Genomic DNA, 18,281 nt, shown 5'->3' with positions numbered 1-18,281 from the left:
GTAGGCTTTACAGAAAAAAAGTATTAGTGGTAGTGGTACTTTTAAAAAAAATAGTATTTTTAGTAAAAATAGTAGTAGTGGGGTTAGGTAGCGTTGCCCTTTTTTTCTCTTCTTTTTCTCTCTTTTTCTTTTTTCCTTTCCTTAGTAGTGGATTTAAATCGATCGGGTACTTACACTTAGATGAGATTCAACTGTGCGGGGTTGTCTGTCTTTCTTTTCTTTCCAATTTTATGTTGGGTGCAACCTTATCATCATTCCTTGATAATGTCACTCACTGCAATTGTCTCTTAGCATATTTAAATTGACTAAGGGAGAATTCCCCCGGACAGGTACAATGAGGTCACCCCATCTTCTAAGATCTACAGTCTAATATCCCTCCTTGGTCTTGGAAGAAAATTCTCTCCCTCTTTTCCTTTGTCCCTTTCTTCCATCTTCTTTTCTTCTTTTTCTCTGGAAAAACTGGCTAAACAACCAAGAACGTGTTTGGAGAAGCTCGGGAGGGGGAAGATAAATAAGAGAGAAATAAATATAATACGACAGATAAACATAGAGTGTGTAATAATAATTGATGGACAAATAAATCAAATAGTAGGGCATCAAGGATCAACATCTGCTAACAGTCCGCAACGTGGCTCACTCCGTTTCCACCGCATTTACAGCAGCGTTCGTTCTCGTTCGTTGCCCTCCCACAGTTTCAACTTTCCCTGCGCCACGCGCATCGTGGAATGAGGTACCTACTCTTTCCATGCGGATTTCCGTTCCTTGATCGTAGATTTTCCCAAAGTCTGCCGCCCTTGGCGTCATCTGCTATGTACACTGACCCCCTCTTTGACTCGGATCACCTTACTTGCACATTATTCAGATTTTATTTATCTTGATTTTTCAATTTCTTTTTGATTGCATTTGGATTTTTCCCTCCCTTCCTACTGCTTTCTTAACTCCGTGCCCTCCTTTCCGCCGAATACTATCTATCGTATGACCACATCAGTCTTCTCCTGTTGATCGTTGGAAGTTTGTTGTTCTCATTTCTGCCCTTCTAACTATACTACAAGGCCCTACTAGGGTATCCCCCGTTGATAGGTCATACTCTCTGAGTAATACTGCTACTCACTCAGCCACTGGAATGGACATTGGGATCCCGAGTACATATTGATGACCAGATCTTTGTTTTTCGTGCTCTTCGCTTCTCTCTTCTTTTTTTTTTTTTTTGTCTAACTTAGATTTTTATTCACCCCCGCCCTCCTCACATCCTGCCTGAACCTTTCCCGATTCATCTTAAATTACTAGCGGAGACAAAGCCGCTTTATCTACGTCTGCCCAGCTCAAACTGCGACACTTTAAATTCACGCCACGATGGGATCATACAGTGTATCGTCGCGACAGCACAGCTCCAGGACGGGAGGAAGTTCGAGCTCCACATACAGTGATGCCTCGGATCGTTCGAAAAGCACGGCCCCTACGATCTACAGCGAGCGGCCCACATCGAAGCGGAGAGAAGCCATGGACCCGAAAGATTCGGTATCAACCTACGCCTCGACCAACCACGATGACGAAAAGCCGAAGAAACCGCGCTATGAGGTGATTGACCGGGGAGCCGAGACGGATTTCTTCCCCTCGGATGCGATCCCCTCGAATTCCTCCACCTTTGGGAAATTATTCCCATCTTCGCGACGGCTTCTGATCGGCCATGATGATACGACGCTCGACGGGAACATGAACCTCCGCGTGCACACCCTGGCCCCGCGGAGGGACGGCTATCAGCAGCCCGTCATACTGTTCCACCTCCGCATGTATGACCTGTACACGCGAGAGTTCTCCTTCCGCCGTTACTGCCGCAATTCCGAGCGCGAGGTGTGTCATTCCGAGAGGAGACGGATATCGTCCGGCGGCCCGAACAAGCGGCCGGGGTTCCAACGATCATTGAGTAATGCGTTAGCCGGCTTGCGCCCGGGCTCGAGTGGCGATCATTCGACGCATAGCGCGAAGCAGAAGCGTCGGGATCTGGCTCCTAGGTCGGTGAAGGATGAGGACGAGGACTTAGACGTTCAGGAAAGCCACAATCAACCTCTGGCTGACGCGGTCATGCTGGAATTCTCGAATTACGCCCACGTGGAGATCAAAAGACGGGGTGCCGGAATGTCCAAACGGTATGACTTTGAATATTGGTGTACCAGATACCAGTGGAAACGAGAACATCGGAAGGATGGAGACCTGCAGGAGGTAGCTTTCCATCTGATAGACCTGCGGACGTCCAAGACGATTGCTCATCTTATTCCGGAGATTCTGACTCCCATGGAAGCCGCCGAGGAGCAGGCTAAGGGTGGCTGGGTTCCCCCATCCTCCATGTGGATCAACGAAGAGTCTGTATATGAAAAGATGCCAGATGTTGCCGAGTAAGTGTTCTTTCGTCTTGGGGCGAAGAGATTCGTGGACGTTTACTAACCACATGTCCAGCATGATCGTGGCCACGGGGTTAATGGTCTTGGTTGATGACTCCATCCGTCGCCGGTGGCATTCGAGGAAACATAGCCAGCTCATGTTACCCATGCGCTCATCACTCACGAGGAGTATGGAGTTCATGGGTTCACGACGATTTCTTGGTGAAGTGTTCCACCGACGAGGCTCAGCATGAGATCGAGTGGCGCACGGCCACGGGGAAAAGACAATCATGATAGCATGACGTGTTGTTACCATGTCAACTAGTAGAACATGGAGGGAACTTATTGTATGCTCTTCGTTGATTTTCTGCTTCTTGATTTGATCTCTTTCTTTTTGAACTTCGGAGATGATTGCCAGTGTTTTGGGATGGTCTTGATGAGCTTGCATTTGACACGAAGTCTTTCTGTCTTTCTATTCGCCCTTTCTGTTCTGTTCCGTTCCGTTTCTTCTCGTTTTGGGCTGATATCCCTGTGTATATTCTCATGGGCATAATTGGGCGGCAATAAAACTCAGGGCAAGCATGTTTTCGGATTCAATAGTACTAGGTAGGATGCATTTCAAGCCAAATGAGAGGTTCATTTGTTATGGATAAGGGGTTGTGTTCTTTTTTGTTCTTTTTTTTTGGTTTACAACCTCGCTTACTGTGAATTGTTTCCTCTTTTTACTTGAAATAGTTGATTCTTGGAATACAAACCGCATGTAATGATTTTATCTTATTCTAAATTTTGTTTCTTTCTTTTTTTGTTGCCCCGTTCCCTATCTAGCGTTCATGTGTATCGGTTTGGGAGAGATATATATCGTGTACAAACCTACTGAATTGAACCTAACGGCTAATCATTTCGTATAAGTTACTCATGTTCTCTCCCGACTTGGCCTCGCGCTGGACCAAGTCACGAACCCGATGAGATTTGGGCGTTTTGGGAGCAAAAAGGGAAGTGAAGTACGATGCGTTCTGAATTGGGCCACTGCTACGGGGGCCCGGTTGATTGGGCCAGCATTGACGCCGCGGAAGAACGGAATGCCAGTTAGCGTACTGCTTAGGAGAAAAGAATGGTTCTAGCCTTTCGCTACCCGTGGGAGTGGACAGAGATCAATTAAGCTTGTCGATGAGGTCGATGCGGGGCAGATCGAGGCTCGTCCCAAAAAATTGCGCCGCGCGAATCAAGGGGATTCCGTGGATGCGCTTCATCATTCCCCGATGTTCAATCGCGCCTTCTTTTCCATGCAGGTTCTCATAATAACCGCTTGATGTGTGTGGATGGGCCCCCCCTTCTTTTTTATTTACTTATTTACTTATTTTTAATATATTTTTATTTTTATTTTTTCTTTTTCTACTCTTTGATGAGCTGTATCATTATGTCTGTTGTTCTTCTTTTAACCCTCATTCGGCTGCAACTTCATTTCGTGGGGGGCTTTCCCCTCCAAAAAATAATAATAATAATAATCGATCAATGCACGTATGAATGCCCAACACAGTGCCAGAAGAATGCAGCGAATCATGGAGATTTCTCTACTGGGACTGGACTGGTACGGAGTACATCCAGACCCAATCCTTTCTTCGCTGGCCGCTTGTGCTTCCTGCAGACCAGTGCACGCTTGGGCCATTCCTTGTGAGCTCCATTGAACTGGCACCTGTTACCGTGATATTGATATCATGAATCCATAAATCTGCAACGCTTCACTCCCCGATAGCATACGTTCATGCACAGCGGCCCGGCCTATTGACCGGTTTAGTGCAGGGCTGAGAAACGGATGGGATTGATGTCTTTTTCCCTTTCTTTCCTTCATTCTTTTTCCTTTTCTTTTTTTGTATTCCTGATTTCGGAATAAGTCATTGATGAGCTGGCAAATGTGGTCTCTAGTCCCGCTTCCACCTTTATGAGTGGTTCGAATATCGAGTTGACGTGAACCGATCTTCCTTTCAATTCGTTGTTTTTCATCATATGGGCCCCTCCTCTCCGCTTTTGGGCAACGACCTTAAGACCACAACCCCTCCACTCTATCCAACCGTTCCAGAAAGCGTTTCGCTCTCTCTTCCCTGTCCTCTTCTCTGAAAAGTGCTTTCATGAGGCAAACGGCTGGTTTGTACCCGATGGGTAAAAGCACACTTTATGGAACAAGGATTAGAAAAAAAAGAAAAAGAGAAAAAGAGAAAAGAGGGAGATCATGAATTCGATCAATGGCCACGATGGCACGACCCAAATAAACGAAGGGCTCTGAGTTGGCCAACAGATCGGAAGTGGTACGTCTCTTTTGTACAACAAGCGTCTCGCTGGACCTCTGCGTCAGTCCATGGGTCTGGCGTGTGTGGAGACTAGTGGCCTGCTATCCTGGTCCTCTGGCGTTTCTTCAAGGGTACATTCTCAGTCGGCGTGCGCCGGGCCGTTCCAGCTTGCAGCCTCCAAATGATCCGCATGTTCTCCATGCAACTGGCGTTTCTTAAGTGGAGGGTAAGGGAGAGGGGGAGGGAGAGAAATTTGCTGACGCTGTGCCATGTCCACAGCGACGTGCATAAGCCTGTCTGTTAGGTTTATTGATTAGGTTCCGTGTTTGTCACGGCAAAAAATAAAATCTGTGACGCTTTGGAGGGGTGTATTTTTTTATTTCCTATTTCCTATTTCCTGTTTACTATTTTCTATTTTGGTTTTGTCTTTATTTTATTTTATTTATTTTTACCCTTTCCTCTTTTTGTTTAAAAAAAGGCGTGGCCCACAGTTTATATGACTCCCCGCCTCCCATATCCATCGAGACTGTTTGGATTGAGAAGAGAGAAAGAAAAACAAGTCAACAGTTCAACAAGAGGAGAAAGGAAGACAAAAATTTCTTCCCCAGAAGTCAATTGGTTTCATTCTTCCTTTTACGTATCTCGGATTATCTGCACAAAGGCTCATCCGCACTCCACCCTAACCCGTGACTTCCCCCCTTGACCAGGTTCTCAGAAGACTAGGGTTTTATTTCCCTAGAAGAGCAAAGTGTCAATTCTGCACTTCTCTGACAAGAATATTGTGATTCAGGATGCCAGTTCAAAACGTCCCGCCGGCGAATAATGGCAATGTTCGGTCCAGTTGGCAAGAGCAACTCAAAGGTATGCCCCACTTTGTTGGAATTCCTTCGAAAAGGATATCATTTCATATGCTAAGTGTTCTCACCGACCAGAACACTGCCGGTCTCAGAAGCTGCAAGAGCCCGTATTTAACATTTATACCGAACGTCGAGGTATGATCCCATTCTTTCCATTGCCGCCTTTCTCTTTTATACCCTTTCGTCCCATGGCGTCTTGACGGTATGGGAAAAAAAAAAGGGAAAAAAAAGAGTCCTCTTTGTTGTCGAATATTGTTCTCCGCACAACAAGAGTGGAGTCAACTTCACCGACTTTTGTAATCGAAAACCTTTGCACTAACGGGTTTGTCAACGTTCTCTTAGGTGGTCGCACAGCTTGGACCTGCGTCGTCCTGGTTCAAGGGAGACAGTACTCTGCCCAATTCTGGTATGACGGCAATTATATCAACAACGCCAAAGAGGATGCAGCAGAGAAAGCCTTGAACGTGCTCATCCCGCAGACTTCCCGTAATACCGCCTACCAAGGCCAAATGTTCCCTCAGGCTTCAACAACGCCCGCGTACTCCCGTCAGATGCCTCGTTAACGAGACCTTCTGTCTCCTGGGTGGCTGTAACTTTGTTTCTTTTCTGACAATATTTCGATCTTACGTGTTATTTCCACTTTCCTCCCCCCTTTTTTCACTTGCTTCCCTCCCCTCCCCCCCCCCAAAAAAAGAAAGAAAGGAAAAGCTCTTCAAGTTGCCGCCGATTACTCGGCTTTCGCAGACGTGTACAACATTCTCGGCTGTCGACAGATACGTTTCTGATTTTGCAATGCAGACGTTTTGGCAACTCCAAGGGGACACACTTAGGGACATACAGAGGGTGGTTTGGTGCAGATGCCGCCCTCCTTGGGGTGCCATCATGATTTGGGCACGAGAATGTTTGCCGCTTTATTTGCCCTGCTTTCCTTCTCTGTTCTGGTTGTAGTTTTCTTGGTTCTTGGATGCAAATTCTGTCAGAGGATGGTCCACTTGACCGACCCAGTTGTGTATGCTTTCCGGTCATTTTTCTTCGCTTTCTTCGCTTCTCTTTGATTTCCCTCTCCTTTTTCCTCATTTGTCTTTTATACAGATGGACCAGGTTGCATACGGATATTATGGCACGATTATATTTGACGACAGACAGACAGACAGATCAGATCAGATTTTTACCTTATGACGAACAACAAAAAAATTTGACATTTTTCAATTCTCGTACTTTGCAGATGTACGGTTTTCGCTCTCCTTCCACTCCATCTCGGTCGCCCCTGTTTGTCCCTTGCGAATAATGGTAGCGATGGATAGGCGGACTTGAGCCCTACATATCAGATATGGGGTATGTTGAGGACGTGCGAAGCCGCGCAGGACAGGCAGCTAAAGAACAAAGATAGACTAGGGGTTTCGTCTAGTACCACAGATTTTCTCAGTGTGATGGCCGTTCTTTTTCCCGTCCCTCGAAAGTGATCTGTGTCCCCAATTGAGTTTGTCTTTGACGATGGCTCGTTGGGGGTGGTTGGATAGTTGCACTGGACGGTAACTCCCTTGTGGACACTCTACTTCTACCCTTCACTTTTCTACCTCTTTCTCTTTCGCCTTTTTTCCTTTTTCTTTCCTTGAGGGCGGGATCTCCCCCGGGGTGCATTTTCGGAAAAACCGCTGTGTTCGGTTGATTTTCGTGGATATTGACTGGTGCGCTGATGCTAATCCGGTGGATATACTTTTAGACCACCTGAGCCACCATCGAGACCCAAATCGCTGGTTCAGTTCGTGTCATGCCCTGAGCTTAACCTTATTTCTTTGCTCACGTGCCGCGTACCATGGTTCCTCCGACTTTAATTTCACTCATCCGTGATATAGTGCCGATCACAATGTTTCACATTTCCCACCAAGGACAAAAGAAGGGACCTTCCCTCCCAAACCCCCCCCAAAGGGCACGACAACAACAAAAACGACGAACGAGGGAAGAATTTCTCCTAGTACGCACGTTGGTCTTCTGTTCCCGTCCTCCTCTTCCTCCATCCATAATACACCCACAATAGGAGACACTCCGCACAGACAAGTAGAAGAAACGCCGCGTTGGTCCAGTTCCCGGTCGGATAGCCCCTTGGCTTTATAAATCCACACGCCTACAAATTCCCGGTGCTCCGATTAACACGTTTAGTGCAATCGCTAGCCCAGTCCCGGCTGTTGAGCAGAGGTTGGACAAGAGCTAGCCGAGGAGAGGGGGGTGCAGGCGAAGGTGCCCCTGGTGGCTATGAAGTAGCCGTATCGGTGATAGCGGACGTAAGTATGGGCCGATAAGTTTAGAAAAGCCATAAAGAAATATCGCTGCGGGTAACGTACGAGATACGCGCCCGGTGGAAGAACTGCAGCGGCGAGGAATCCCATTTCCCGATAAAGGAGAATCCCGCTGAAAGAAGGCCGCGGCTACGGTTCAGTCGTATTGAGTTAGTTTAATGAAGTCGGCCCACGTCCTGGTATATACATAGCGTACCTATTGAAATGATCTGCGGACCAGGCTGCTGCGGTTGTGACTAACGTAGGCGACCGCCCATGGCGGCACTGTCATGAACTGAGCGCGTAAGCCGGTATACCCGAGACCATTGGTAATTGCGGGCGTAAAAGTGAGAGGCCTGAAAAGGGGGTGGGGTTACCAAAATAGATCTGTCTATGTACGAGCCCGTGTTAGGTTGAAGGGGTGAGGGGGAAGAGATATTCAACAGACGAAGACACACCACATAGTGAGCATATAGCCGCCAATCCGTTAAGACCTTCCCAAACCAATTGCTCCACCGAAGGCGCCCGCCAATGTAGCTGATGCGAGGACTAGCGCCACTCGCGTCGACCGCTCTGAATGTCGGCACCAGAAGGTTAGGAAGTCAACAAGCCCCGGGTAAAAGCCCCGGTTCCATCACTGTGGTAGTGTAAGTAAGATTTACACAAGAGTTGTCGTAAATGATGAAGGCTATGGATATCGAGGTATCTCCAAGTAGTAAACGAATCCCAGTCCCCTGTACGTTGTTGTGTGCGCCACCGAGGCCCATGGTGGATGTACCCCAGCCTAGCATCAGGGAGGCAATTCACTCTAAGAAGCATGAATGCTCGAGCTTGAACTCCTCGGAATAGTCTCACGCTTGGTCTTAGCTACCAGAAAGTAATTCGATGGGATCTCAAAGAGAGCATAAGCGATCAGAAACACCATTAGCGCTATGCTGATTGCGTTTCAGTAGTGAGACGAAGAAGGGATTGACCTGGCAATTGACATACGTGTATTGATATGATATCATGTTCGTCTCCATAAGGAGATCATCTTCCGTGTCTTCGTTGAGGATTTTAGCATTACCTGTTCCTTTATTTAACTGATTGCCTGGCCATCACTTTGTAGATAGATAGCAAAGCCATTGGAGCCCTTGTGTTATACTAATGTTGGACCGACCTAGATAGCAGAGAATATAAATTGCGGTGCATAGCGGAATGATCCGCATATCGCTCTCTCACGAGGTCTGAGACCCACCGCCTCGATGTCCCCGTAGTAGATCCTCTAATAACGGGGTAATTAGCATCGGAGCCCAGTAGAATCGTCGTTGTCGCCATACCTGAGGATCTTCCTCTAGATCTTTGACATTTCCAGCATGTTGGTGGTCCTTTCCCTTCTCTCCCATGGCGCTCGGGACCCCTATATCAGACGAATGGAATCCAAAGCTACCCTGAGCAACAAGGGCATCAGTTATACCCCCGCCCTCTGAATCGTAAACCAGGAAGGATTTTCAGGCACGGCATGAGCCAAACTCAAATGCCGGGAAGAACTTCGCTGGAGAAAGTTGTGGTGGCGAATACAATTATAATTGCTCCAGAGCCAATCAATCTCGTGCGAGTACGAGAGGCAGAGCTTGCACCCTTTACAGACTGGCTTCATCAAGCGGACGGTGAGTTTAGTTTGTGAAAGTTTGACCTGATTTCGAAGTTGCGCAGTAAAAGCCAGCCAAGCGTGCATGCTCCAGGCGGTGCCATGGATGAGATCTTAGTATGCATGTGATGTGTCATATCGCCATGGTGAACTCATCTATGAGGGAGAGCCATTGATTTCAACGTTCATTTTCTCTTGAATACAGAGATATCTGCACAATTATAGACCTCGCTCATCTCCATATAAGGCAATACATAGGGTTTAGGGGTATGTAGAGCGTATGTATCGTATGGTATGATACAATACAACGATCAGTCGATGAGACATGGTGCAAACTGTACAAACAAGACAAACAGCCCTGATCGATCGACAAACAGTGATTGCTCTATCGATAATGAAATTGTTCGGTCTTGCGGCAGAAGTTGACCACCTCTAGTATACCACCTTTTCTTGATGACATGCCTTCGATCCTCCTTAACTAAGCAAACATCGTATAGTCCTCTGAGTGAGAGAACCCTCTCGCTGCGCCGCACCATCCTCCCCGCGAATCTGAGCGAGGCAAGAATCGCAAAGATGTCGACGTCTGCATCGGCCGCTGCTGCGCCGCGCAAGCCAATGCCTTCGGCGTTGAAGTTCGATCTGCATACAAAATGCTCAGTACGCTCTACTTTTCACTTTTTCTCTCTCACGAGTTAACCGTTTCTGGACCGGTCCTAACAGTGTTCCTCAAAAATGCTATAGACCACGAAAGCCCGCGCCAGTACCCTCCATCTTCCCCATGGCTCGGTTCCTCTTCCTATTTTTATGCCGGTTGCGACGCAGGCGTCTCTCAAGGGCCTGACATACGATCAGCTCAAGCAGACAGGATGCATGCTGTGCTTAAATAACACGTATCACTTGGGGTTGAAACCAGGGCAGGCGGTCTTGGACGCCGTGGGCGGCGCGCATAAGTTGCAGGGGTGGGACCGCAATATTCTTACCGATAGCGGAGGGTATGATATATAACTTGGAAAGAGAGAGGGCAATGATGTCTCACATCGTGAAGCATATGGCTGATACGCAGATCACTAGATTCCAGATGGTGTCCTTGCTCAAACTGGCTACGGTCACGGAAGAAGGTGTGCGGTTCCTGAGTCCTCACGACGGTTCACCCATGTACAGTGGTCCCCTCCTGGAGTTACCAAGATTATATCTGACGACGATGGATCAGGCTGCTCACCCCGGAACATTCCATTTCCCTGCAGAACTCGATAGGCTCGGATATTATCATGCAGCTCGATGATGTGATAGCGACTACATCGCCGGATCATGCAAGAATTGAGGAAGCTATGGAGCGATCCGTACGGTGGTTAGACCGGTGCATCGACGCGCACAAGTACCCTGAAAGGCAAAACCTGTTCTGTATCATCCAGGGAGGGTTAGATCTCGAATTGCGAAAGAAGTGCTGTGCTGAGATGGTCGCGCGAGACACGCCAGGAATTGCCATTGGCGGACTTTCTGGAGGAGAGGCCAAGGACGAGTTCTGCAAAGTGTATGTCTTTCTTTTCGAACACGCACATTCCCCTCTCCCTCTCTGCTTCCCTTTCTCGGTAGGTCCTGGCTAATGTTCCAAGGGTCGATACTTGCACTGGGCTCCTCCCGGATCAAAAACCACGATATGTGATGGGCGTCGTAAGTGATTCTAGAGCCGACCTTAAGCACCGTCTAACGTTCTTCAGGGCTACCCCGAGGATTTGATTGTAGGAGTTGCCCTAGGTGCCGACATGTTCGACTGTGTTTGGCCTACGAGAACAGCTGTAAGATCCCCCACGGTTGATTGTTCAGAATGGCAGCATTGACTGATGGACGTTCAGCGATTCGGAAACGCGGTTGTCCCATCTGGTACTCTTAACCTGCGCAATCACAGGTTTGCTCAGGACTTCGGGCCAGTGCAAGAAGGGTGCAATTGTACCGTCTGTCGGCCCAAAGACCAGGGTGGTCTTGGAGTTACACGAGCTTATATACACCATATGGCGGCTAAGGAAACTGTTGGCGCTCACCTGTAAGATTTGTCTTGGCATGCACCTCCTTTAAAATCTTGCGCTGACCATGAGCAGTCTTACAATTCACAATGTTCACTATCTTCTTTCCCTGATGGGCGCTGCCCGACAGGCTATCTTAGAGGATCGATTCCCCGCCTTCTTACGGGACTTCTTCAGCAAGCTTTACGGGGAGAAGTCCAAGTACCCAGAGTGGGTGGTGGGAGCGTTACGGGGCGTCGGAGTAGATCTGATGGTAGATTAGCATATAGAGTATATATCCGAGCATATATAGCATGCGATAACATATTCATAGCAGGGCGACATGGTTTGGATAGAATGTAAATAGCCTGTCAATCACGTGCTCTCGTGACCGCGTCGCGTCGAACATTTATCCGCGAAACTCAACCAACTTCACAGTACAACTAAGGACATACAACAACAACAGTAACAACAACTACTACTACTACTACTACTACTACTACTACTACTACTAGTACAAATTCCACGAAGATACTAGCACAAATATGTCCCCCTCCGCAGAAACACCGTCAACCAGCACAGGAGCCAATGGTACACCGCACAACCCCAATCATGAGGAACATCAATACCTCAACTTAATCCGCACAATCCTCGCCTCAGGCGAAGACCGGCCCGATCGCACCGGCACAGGGACACGCTCTATCTTCGCGCCGCCTCAGCTCCGCTTCTCGCTCTCCAAACCGGGCGTCAATCCCACCGACGACCCCATCCCCGTCCTCCCCCTCCTGACCACCAAGCGCGTCTTCCTCCGCGCCGTCGTCGCTGAGCTCCTCTGGTTCATCTCCGGCTGCACGTCATCCCTCCCGCTCTCGGAGCAGGGCATCAAGATCTGGGACGGCAATGGCAGCCGCGAGTTCCTCGACAAGGTGGGACTCGACCAGCGCGAGGTGGGCGACCTGGGCCCCGTATACGGGTTCCAATGGCGACACTTCGGGGCGGAGTACGTCGACGCGGCAACCGACTACACGGGTCAGGGCGTCGACCAGCTGGCCGAGGTTGTGCACAAGCTGAAGCATAACCCGTTCGATCGCCGCATCATCATGAGCGCCTGGAACCCCGCCGATCTCAAGAAGATGGCCCTCCCGCCCTGCCACATGTTCGCCCAGTTTTACGTCTCCTACCCCAACGGCCGGGACCAGAAGGGCTTCCTCCACTGCCAGCTCTATCAGCGCTCCTGTGACGTGGCCCTGGGCGTGCCCTTCAACATCGCTTCCTACGCGCTCCTGACCCACATGCTGGCCCATGCCGTGGACCTGCACCCAGGGACCTTTGTGCATGCCATGGGCGATACCCATGTGTATCTGGACCATGTGGAACCTTTGCAGGAGCAGCTGGTGCGGGAGCCAACTGAGTTCCCGGAGTTGAAGATCCGTCGCGATGATAAAGGCAGTGGTGTGGTTGATGGGTGGAAGCCGGAGGATTTTGATGTCGTTGGATACAACCCGCATAAGGCTATTAAGATGAAGATGAGCGTTTAAAAGAATTTGCTTTTCTTTCCTTTTTTTTTGATGTGCGTGCTTTTCCTAAAACTTGTGCGTTATATACCTTTGTTCACTATGATTTTGAAGATAGACTATGGATTGTCATGAATTGTATGTACGTATGTGATGTGATTGATAAGTTAGATGGTATCATGGCTGCGCCTAATCGATAAAAACAAGAAAAAAACATAAAAAGAACCGAGAACCGAAAAATGAAGGATAAATCTATATCTCTATTTCCCCAGCATGACTCCCGCCCCCCGCAGTAAAACAATCGTGTGCCCGGACTTCACCTTGCTAGCTCCAAGTGCATCCGAGAACTCGAGGAAATCCCCCGACTCGACATGGAAGATCCGCAGGCGTTCCTTTTCCTCAGCCCGGTTGTTCACATTCTCCACACCCAGCCGTCGCGCTGCATCGTCCAGAACCCGCCCGACCTTCCACCGGCCATCGAAGTAGAAGTCGCCCTTCGGCGGGTCCGCTCGCTGCGTATCCGAAGTGCCAACCACGTGCAGATAGACACGCTTGTCGGCGGGAACATTGGCGTCCCCCTTGGCGGACTTCTTGAGGGTGTTCAGCTGAGTGGTCCGCGCCGCGGGACTGTTCGGTTTCGGGGTCGGGGTGAGACTCTGCGTCGCGGCGTGGCTCTTATCCTTGCCCCATGTGCGGACCCGCGCGAACATAGAGCGCAGAGTGTCGTTTGCGTTGGAGCCTGCTGCGGCTGGCCGCCCGCCCAGCGGGGTGATCTTGGCGCAGTCGTGCTCTTCCCGGAGTCGGTGCTTCAGGCAGTACTGGCGGTTGCAGTTGGGGCATCGGACGCCCGGGTCTTTCATGGTGTTGATAAGGGTCTTACATTCGAGGTGGGCACACTGGTCGGAATTGTAGATCGTAGGTCTCTGCGTGGGAAGGTTGGTGCCGGTGCTGGAGTTCTGGCCATTCCTTCGCCGAGCCCATTCACCGGCATTGGGACACCTATGCGTCGTTTCCGTGCGGTGGTCAAGACAGAATGTTCCGCGGCAGGACTCGCAGCGGAAAGGGAGGAAATCGAGTTGATTGCAGTATTCAAACTGACAGTGTCGCCCGATTGACTCGAGATCTTTATCGGCCATCTGTGTGAAGGATTCCTGCGCCGAGGGCTGGTCTTTGGTGATGGAAATGGGCGCCATTGTGTAGGCAGTGTAAGTAGAGCTTGAAATGATGGGAGGCCTCTCTGCCTCCTTAAAAACGTGGAAGTCAAAAGGCAAGGAAGAGAAGAGAAGGCTAGAAGGCACCAGCACATGCGGAGAGATGGCTTACTCATCAGGGCGGTGGCGCCTTATCAGATCTCGGAGATAATGATGTGCGCTTTTTTTAGGAAGTCCGGCGGATTATCAATTCAACCATATAGTTCTGTTCTGTTCCTAACAAGGATTCTTTAAATGACAACTCCAACACCTAAAGGGGTATATCGACAAAGTGCAACAAAAACTGGAGGGATATGTTATGTGATGTGAAACTTTCGGGCAAAAGGTGCCAGAGGTGGATGTAAGGCAATCACTCAAAACCAAAGGGTACATCATCTGACAAAGTAAACGTGGTAGGAAAGGTGGATATCAAAAATCGGACGGAATAGAGTGTTTCCCAAAAATTAAAAGACCTATCAGGATTCAGATGAATCAGAGGCAATGTCCCTAGCCCAACTAGAGGGGTGGCTGTGTGGTTGCGTTGGGGGAGACGTCACCGTGGGTGGCACTCGCTGACGCAAAAGGAATGGAGCTACTGGATGTAAATACCGGAATGCCGGTCTTGGAGGAGGGCTCAGATGTTGGAGGAGAAAATAACGCGGATTGCGGACGCGGAACATCATGCGTAGTTCCCGGTGTAACGGGGGGAGAGAATGCCATTCCCGGGAGAAGCACCTGGGATGAGGCCGCCGAGGACATTTCTGCGGATTTACTCGAGTCACTCCAGCCGGTCACCGTGCTGGAAGTATTCAGCGACGGTGCGGGGGAATCTCCTGCAAGATCACTCGCGAGAGCCGTGGTTGAACGACCCGCCACCTTATTAGTGGGAGCAGTTAAGCCCTTGATGCCGGAGGTCTTCTTGGGGGCCTTCAATGTCTTAGCTCCCCCCTTCGAAGCCCGTCGCTCGCGCTCTTTTTCTCGCGCGGCGTGTTCCTCGGGAGACGGCACTTTCAGCTTAATATTGAGTTTCCGGACGCCTGCTGTCAAACTATCCACATCGTCCTGCGTTGTATCCTGCATGCTGGATGGCACGACGGCTGGTCCTTCGCCAGTGGACAACTTCGAGAATGCGGACGGAACCCGAGGGACAGGAGGCGCCTTTTGAGGGCTCGAGGGGCGCCTAGGAGTCGTAGATCGAGAGTTGCTAGACCTTCGCACGCTAGCTGCCGATGCCGAGCGAACGCACTTTTCGCCCATGGCTCTGTGTTCTGGGGTTGAAACGATGGTGTAAGCAGCACTCTTTCTACGGGTTGTGCTGCGCGTAGTAGGCGACTTGTCGATGGACGGATCAGGTAGGTCACTGGCACGTTCGATGGTGGTTCTGCGATTTTTATCGATGGCAGACCGTTTAGATATTTCTGCTTTTGGGGTTTCGGGCAACGGAGTCTTGGGTTTCCTTGCGCGAAGTTTCATCCGGCTTTCCTCAGGCTCGGCTGGAGGGATGCTGGTGTGCTGGGCGGCCGATTGACGTTCCCGTCGGAGACGTGTGGCTTCTGCATTGAGCTCTTCCGGCCGACAGCTTGTGGTTTGCCGATGGCTCGGGATGAGAACCTTGGACAGTTCATGCGCTGCAGTAGCCCATCCAACCGGCGGCAATTGCGGAGCCTCGGTTTCTACGCTGACCTGAGAACCAGTTGATTTTCGATCCCGAGGGGGCATGACTACTTTCGCGGTAAACGATTGGGTGGGAGCAAAGTAGGTCGGTGCAGACTTCTCACGAAGCTTCGTAGGTGCCGGTGACGGATATACCAAGGCGTCTAGTTCCTCCAGTATAGCTGGCGACCACCAAGCACTGTCATAAGCAGGCAGACGTATTGGGTGCTGGACATTAGCCGAAATGTCAAGCAGGCCCAACCGGTCCGTCATCTCGTTCGTCAAGCGATCGGCCATGTAGTCCACCTCACCTGGCGCCAAGCATGATCTCGCATCCCCTAACCCCGACAGATGGCTCAAAACACCCGTTATTAAAGCACGATTACTGTAACCTCCCTCCAAAACACTGATGATTCTTCCATCCACACCCAGACCCTCCTCTTCTGCCATTCGCACAACATCTGCGGTGAACTTGGCGTAGAACTCGGTAGGCACATTCACCTTATGTCTCTGCATGCCGGCTCCTTCCCATTCACTTGCATCGAAGCCTGCAGAGATAAAAATAGCGGCCACAGGTGACGATCGATTCGGGGTACTAGCAAGACGTTCAGTGTGAAGCCGCAGGAATGCGCGCGCTTTTTCGATCAGCACTGCGTACTTGGACGCGTAGAGCTCCCAGAATTCCAACTCGGTCTTCCACGGCTCCAGATGAACGTTCCACACCGACTGACCATGTGCTTTATCAATACATACACTTGCATTGCGCACTTTCTCCGGTTCGCCCATCTCGCACGGATACGAGTTGATGTCATGAAGGCTAAAATATCCAATAGCAGTCTTTCTGTAGTTTGCTGCGCTTCGAGGGGCTGCAGCAGCCTTTCGGTTCTGCTCCCATGCAATCTCCTGCGAGCCATCGCCATGATGAAGGTCAAAGTCCAGAATGGCCGCATGAGTCAACCCATGAGTCATGGCAGCATAGGAGATGCCTACGTGGACATTATTGATCCAGCAAAATCCCGACGGGTGGTCCGATGAGCAATGATGACCTGGAGGACGAATCGACACAAACGCGCGTTTCGTCGAACCTGGGCCAAAGACCGCGTCGACGCCCTCACAGACGCCGCCCAAAGCCCCCTCGAATGCGTCCAAAGACTCCGAGCACAGGTATAAGTCACCTTCATGAAATCCAGGGGTATCGGCCATGGCCCCTTCCTTTCCCGCACTCGGGGGTCGTACCAATTCCTTACCGTTCAGCGCGAGTCGCGATTCTGCCGCGTCGCACATAGTTTTCAGATCATCCATCCACCTGGACCCATGTACGTGCGTTACTGCCGGTGAGCTCAGTGGCATAGACCGGGCCGTCCTGCGTATCTGGAAAGGGGGTACAGGAAGCTCGTCAAGGTTCATATCTGGGCGGGGGGGGAACCTCCCCCCTTCATACCGGTGAGCAAGACGCACATAAGCCGCAGACACACCCAGGACACTCGCTAGGATTCGCTCTGGCCTTTCGACAATGGCGTTTAGGGCTACTCTAGAGGTACGAGGCCGTGAGAAACGATGACCATAACATGCATCATGAATTACCACAAGCGTTTGCGATTGTAGATCCGCGGATTGATGCAACCCCACCTCTCTTTGAAAATGATCTATCGCAATAGAAGCAGCGGTAGGGGCTGGGTGTTCATTTTCTTTTGCATGACGCGACTTTTTTGACAGCATGTTGTGGCTCGTTAACGTGGTTGGTGTGGTGGCGGTAGGGGAGCTGGCAAGGGACGAGGATGTATGTTGCGATACACTGCGGTGGGGGGATGTTGACGCTCTACTGTTGTTATGGATGGATCGCAGCGACGCAGTAGACGAGCGCTTTTTTAAACCGGCATGTAGATGTTCATCTCTCAGAGAGCTAGAACTAGAGATGCGCCGAGGGGCTTTATGGGCCTGAGGGGATGTAGAGCGCGCGGGGGCATTTGCGGGAGATAAGAGACAGGAAGCGGAGGAAGATACGGAGAGAAGCATTGATGGATTATTCATACAATGCAAGTGGTCTACACGATCGATGGTGGGAGTTGGTGCCATGATTGTTTCTGAGGGTGTGGATGAAGCTGGAGGGTCGTCGCGCTTGGAGGGGTCCATGACGCAGATAGGCGGTTCATTTGGTGGGGAATCAATACCAAAAAAAAATAGAAAAATAGAAAAAAGAAGGACAGAACAATAGAACCAGGGTCAAGTGAGAGGGAATTAGAAAGAAGTGAGATAATCCAAACAAAGAACGAGAGAGGAAAAGAAAGAAGAGAAAGGAAGAGAGGAAACGGAAACAAAAGTGACCCTTAAGCTTTTCTCCCTATCGGGTAAGGGGCAGTCGATCCTCCATTCTTCTCTCAACCTCCCCTGATCCCTCATTCTTAAGAATATATATCCATACATAACATAACATAGCACATACATACATACAAAAATAACCATAACTATACTGTTCCTGATTTAAAAAGGTTTGTTTT

The 18,281-nt window shown here is 49.9% G+C and overlaps 7 protein-coding genes across 7 annotated transcripts; 5 read left to right on the top strand and 2 right to left on the bottom strand.

Annotated features, from left to right (window-relative positions):
• Window positions 1-1,353: 1,353 nt before the first annotated feature.
• BDW43DRAFT_313402 (uncharacterized protein) lies at window positions 1,354-2,632 on the top strand (the record flags this gene model as incomplete). Its single annotated transcript, XM_032047586.1, has 2 exons — window positions 1,354-2,393; window positions 2,455-2,632. The coding sequence occupies 2 exons, from the start codon at window positions 1,354-1,356 to the stop codon at window positions 2,630-2,632; spliced, it is 1,218 nt and encodes a 405-aa protein (XP_031897910.1).
• On the top strand, window positions 2,582-3,593 carry BDW43DRAFT_145138 (uncharacterized protein). Its single transcript, XM_032038367.1, has 2 exons — window positions 2,582-2,725; window positions 3,288-3,593. The coding sequence occupies exons 1-2, from the start codon at window positions 2,710-2,712 to the stop codon at window positions 3,497-3,499; spliced, it is 228 nt and encodes a 75-aa protein (XP_031897909.1). The 5' UTR covers window positions 2,582-2,709; the 3' UTR covers window positions 3,500-3,593.
• Window positions 3,594-5,454: 1,861 nt separating this feature from the next.
• Window positions 5,455-6,083, top strand: BDW43DRAFT_313401 (double-stranded RNA binding motif domain-containing protein; the record flags this gene model as incomplete). The annotated part of the gene is made up of 3 exons (XM_032047585.1): window positions 5,455-5,524; window positions 5,596-5,655; window positions 5,863-6,083. The coding sequence occupies 3 exons, from the start codon at window positions 5,455-5,457 to the stop codon at window positions 6,081-6,083; spliced, it is 351 nt and encodes a 116-aa protein (XP_031897908.1).
• A 3,445-nt stretch (window positions 6,084-9,528) lies between these two features.
• Window positions 9,529-11,709, top strand: BDW43DRAFT_301974 (tRNA-ribosyltransferase family protein; the record flags this gene model as incomplete). The annotated part of the gene is made up of 8 exons (XM_032045154.1): window positions 9,529-9,543; window positions 10,168-10,418; window positions 10,498-10,581; window positions 10,637-10,957; window positions 11,040-11,097; window positions 11,145-11,222; window positions 11,280-11,467; window positions 11,523-11,709. The coding sequence occupies 8 exons, from the start codon at window positions 9,529-9,531 to the stop codon at window positions 11,707-11,709; spliced, it is 1,182 nt and encodes a 393-aa protein (XP_031897907.1).
• A 191-nt stretch (window positions 11,710-11,900) lies between these two features.
• Window positions 11,901-13,042, top strand: BDW43DRAFT_283431 (thymidylate synthase). The gene has a single exon (XM_032042753.1). The coding sequence runs from the start codon at window positions 11,972-11,974 to the stop codon at window positions 12,962-12,964; it is 993 nt and encodes a 330-aa protein (XP_031897906.1). The 5' UTR covers window positions 11,901-11,971; the 3' UTR covers window positions 12,965-13,042.
• A 29-nt stretch (window positions 13,043-13,071) lies between these two features.
• Window positions 13,072-14,429, bottom strand: BDW43DRAFT_145028 (AN1-type zinc finger protein). The gene is made up of 2 exons (XM_032038366.1): window positions 14,264-14,429; window positions 13,072-14,184 (listed from the first exon to the last, which is right to left on the bottom strand). The coding sequence occupies exon 2, from the start codon at window positions 14,131-14,133 to the stop codon at window positions 13,201-13,203; it is 933 nt and encodes a 310-aa protein (XP_031897905.1). The 5' UTR covers window positions 14,134-14,184; window positions 14,264-14,429; the 3' UTR covers window positions 13,072-13,200.
• On the bottom strand, window positions 14,352-18,026 carry BDW43DRAFT_145022 (histone deacetylase hosB). The gene has a single exon (XM_032038365.1). The coding sequence runs from the start codon at window positions 17,914-17,916 to the stop codon at window positions 14,647-14,649; it is 3,270 nt and encodes a 1,089-aa protein (XP_031897904.1). The 5' UTR covers window positions 17,917-18,026; the 3' UTR covers window positions 14,352-14,646.
• Between the last annotated feature and the right edge of the window lie 255 nt (window positions 18,027-18,281).

The sequence above is a fragment of the Aspergillus alliaceus genome, assembly GCF_009176365.1.
Source record: "Aspergillus alliaceus strain CBS 536.65 unplaced genomic scaffold BDW43scaffold_37, whole genome shotgun sequence".
Taxonomy (NCBI): domain Eukaryota; kingdom Fungi; phylum Ascomycota; class Eurotiomycetes; order Eurotiales; family Aspergillaceae; genus Aspergillus; species Aspergillus alliaceus.
The sequence above is the reverse complement of the archived record's forward strand: the minus strand, read 5'-3'. Positions and strand labels throughout refer to the sequence as shown.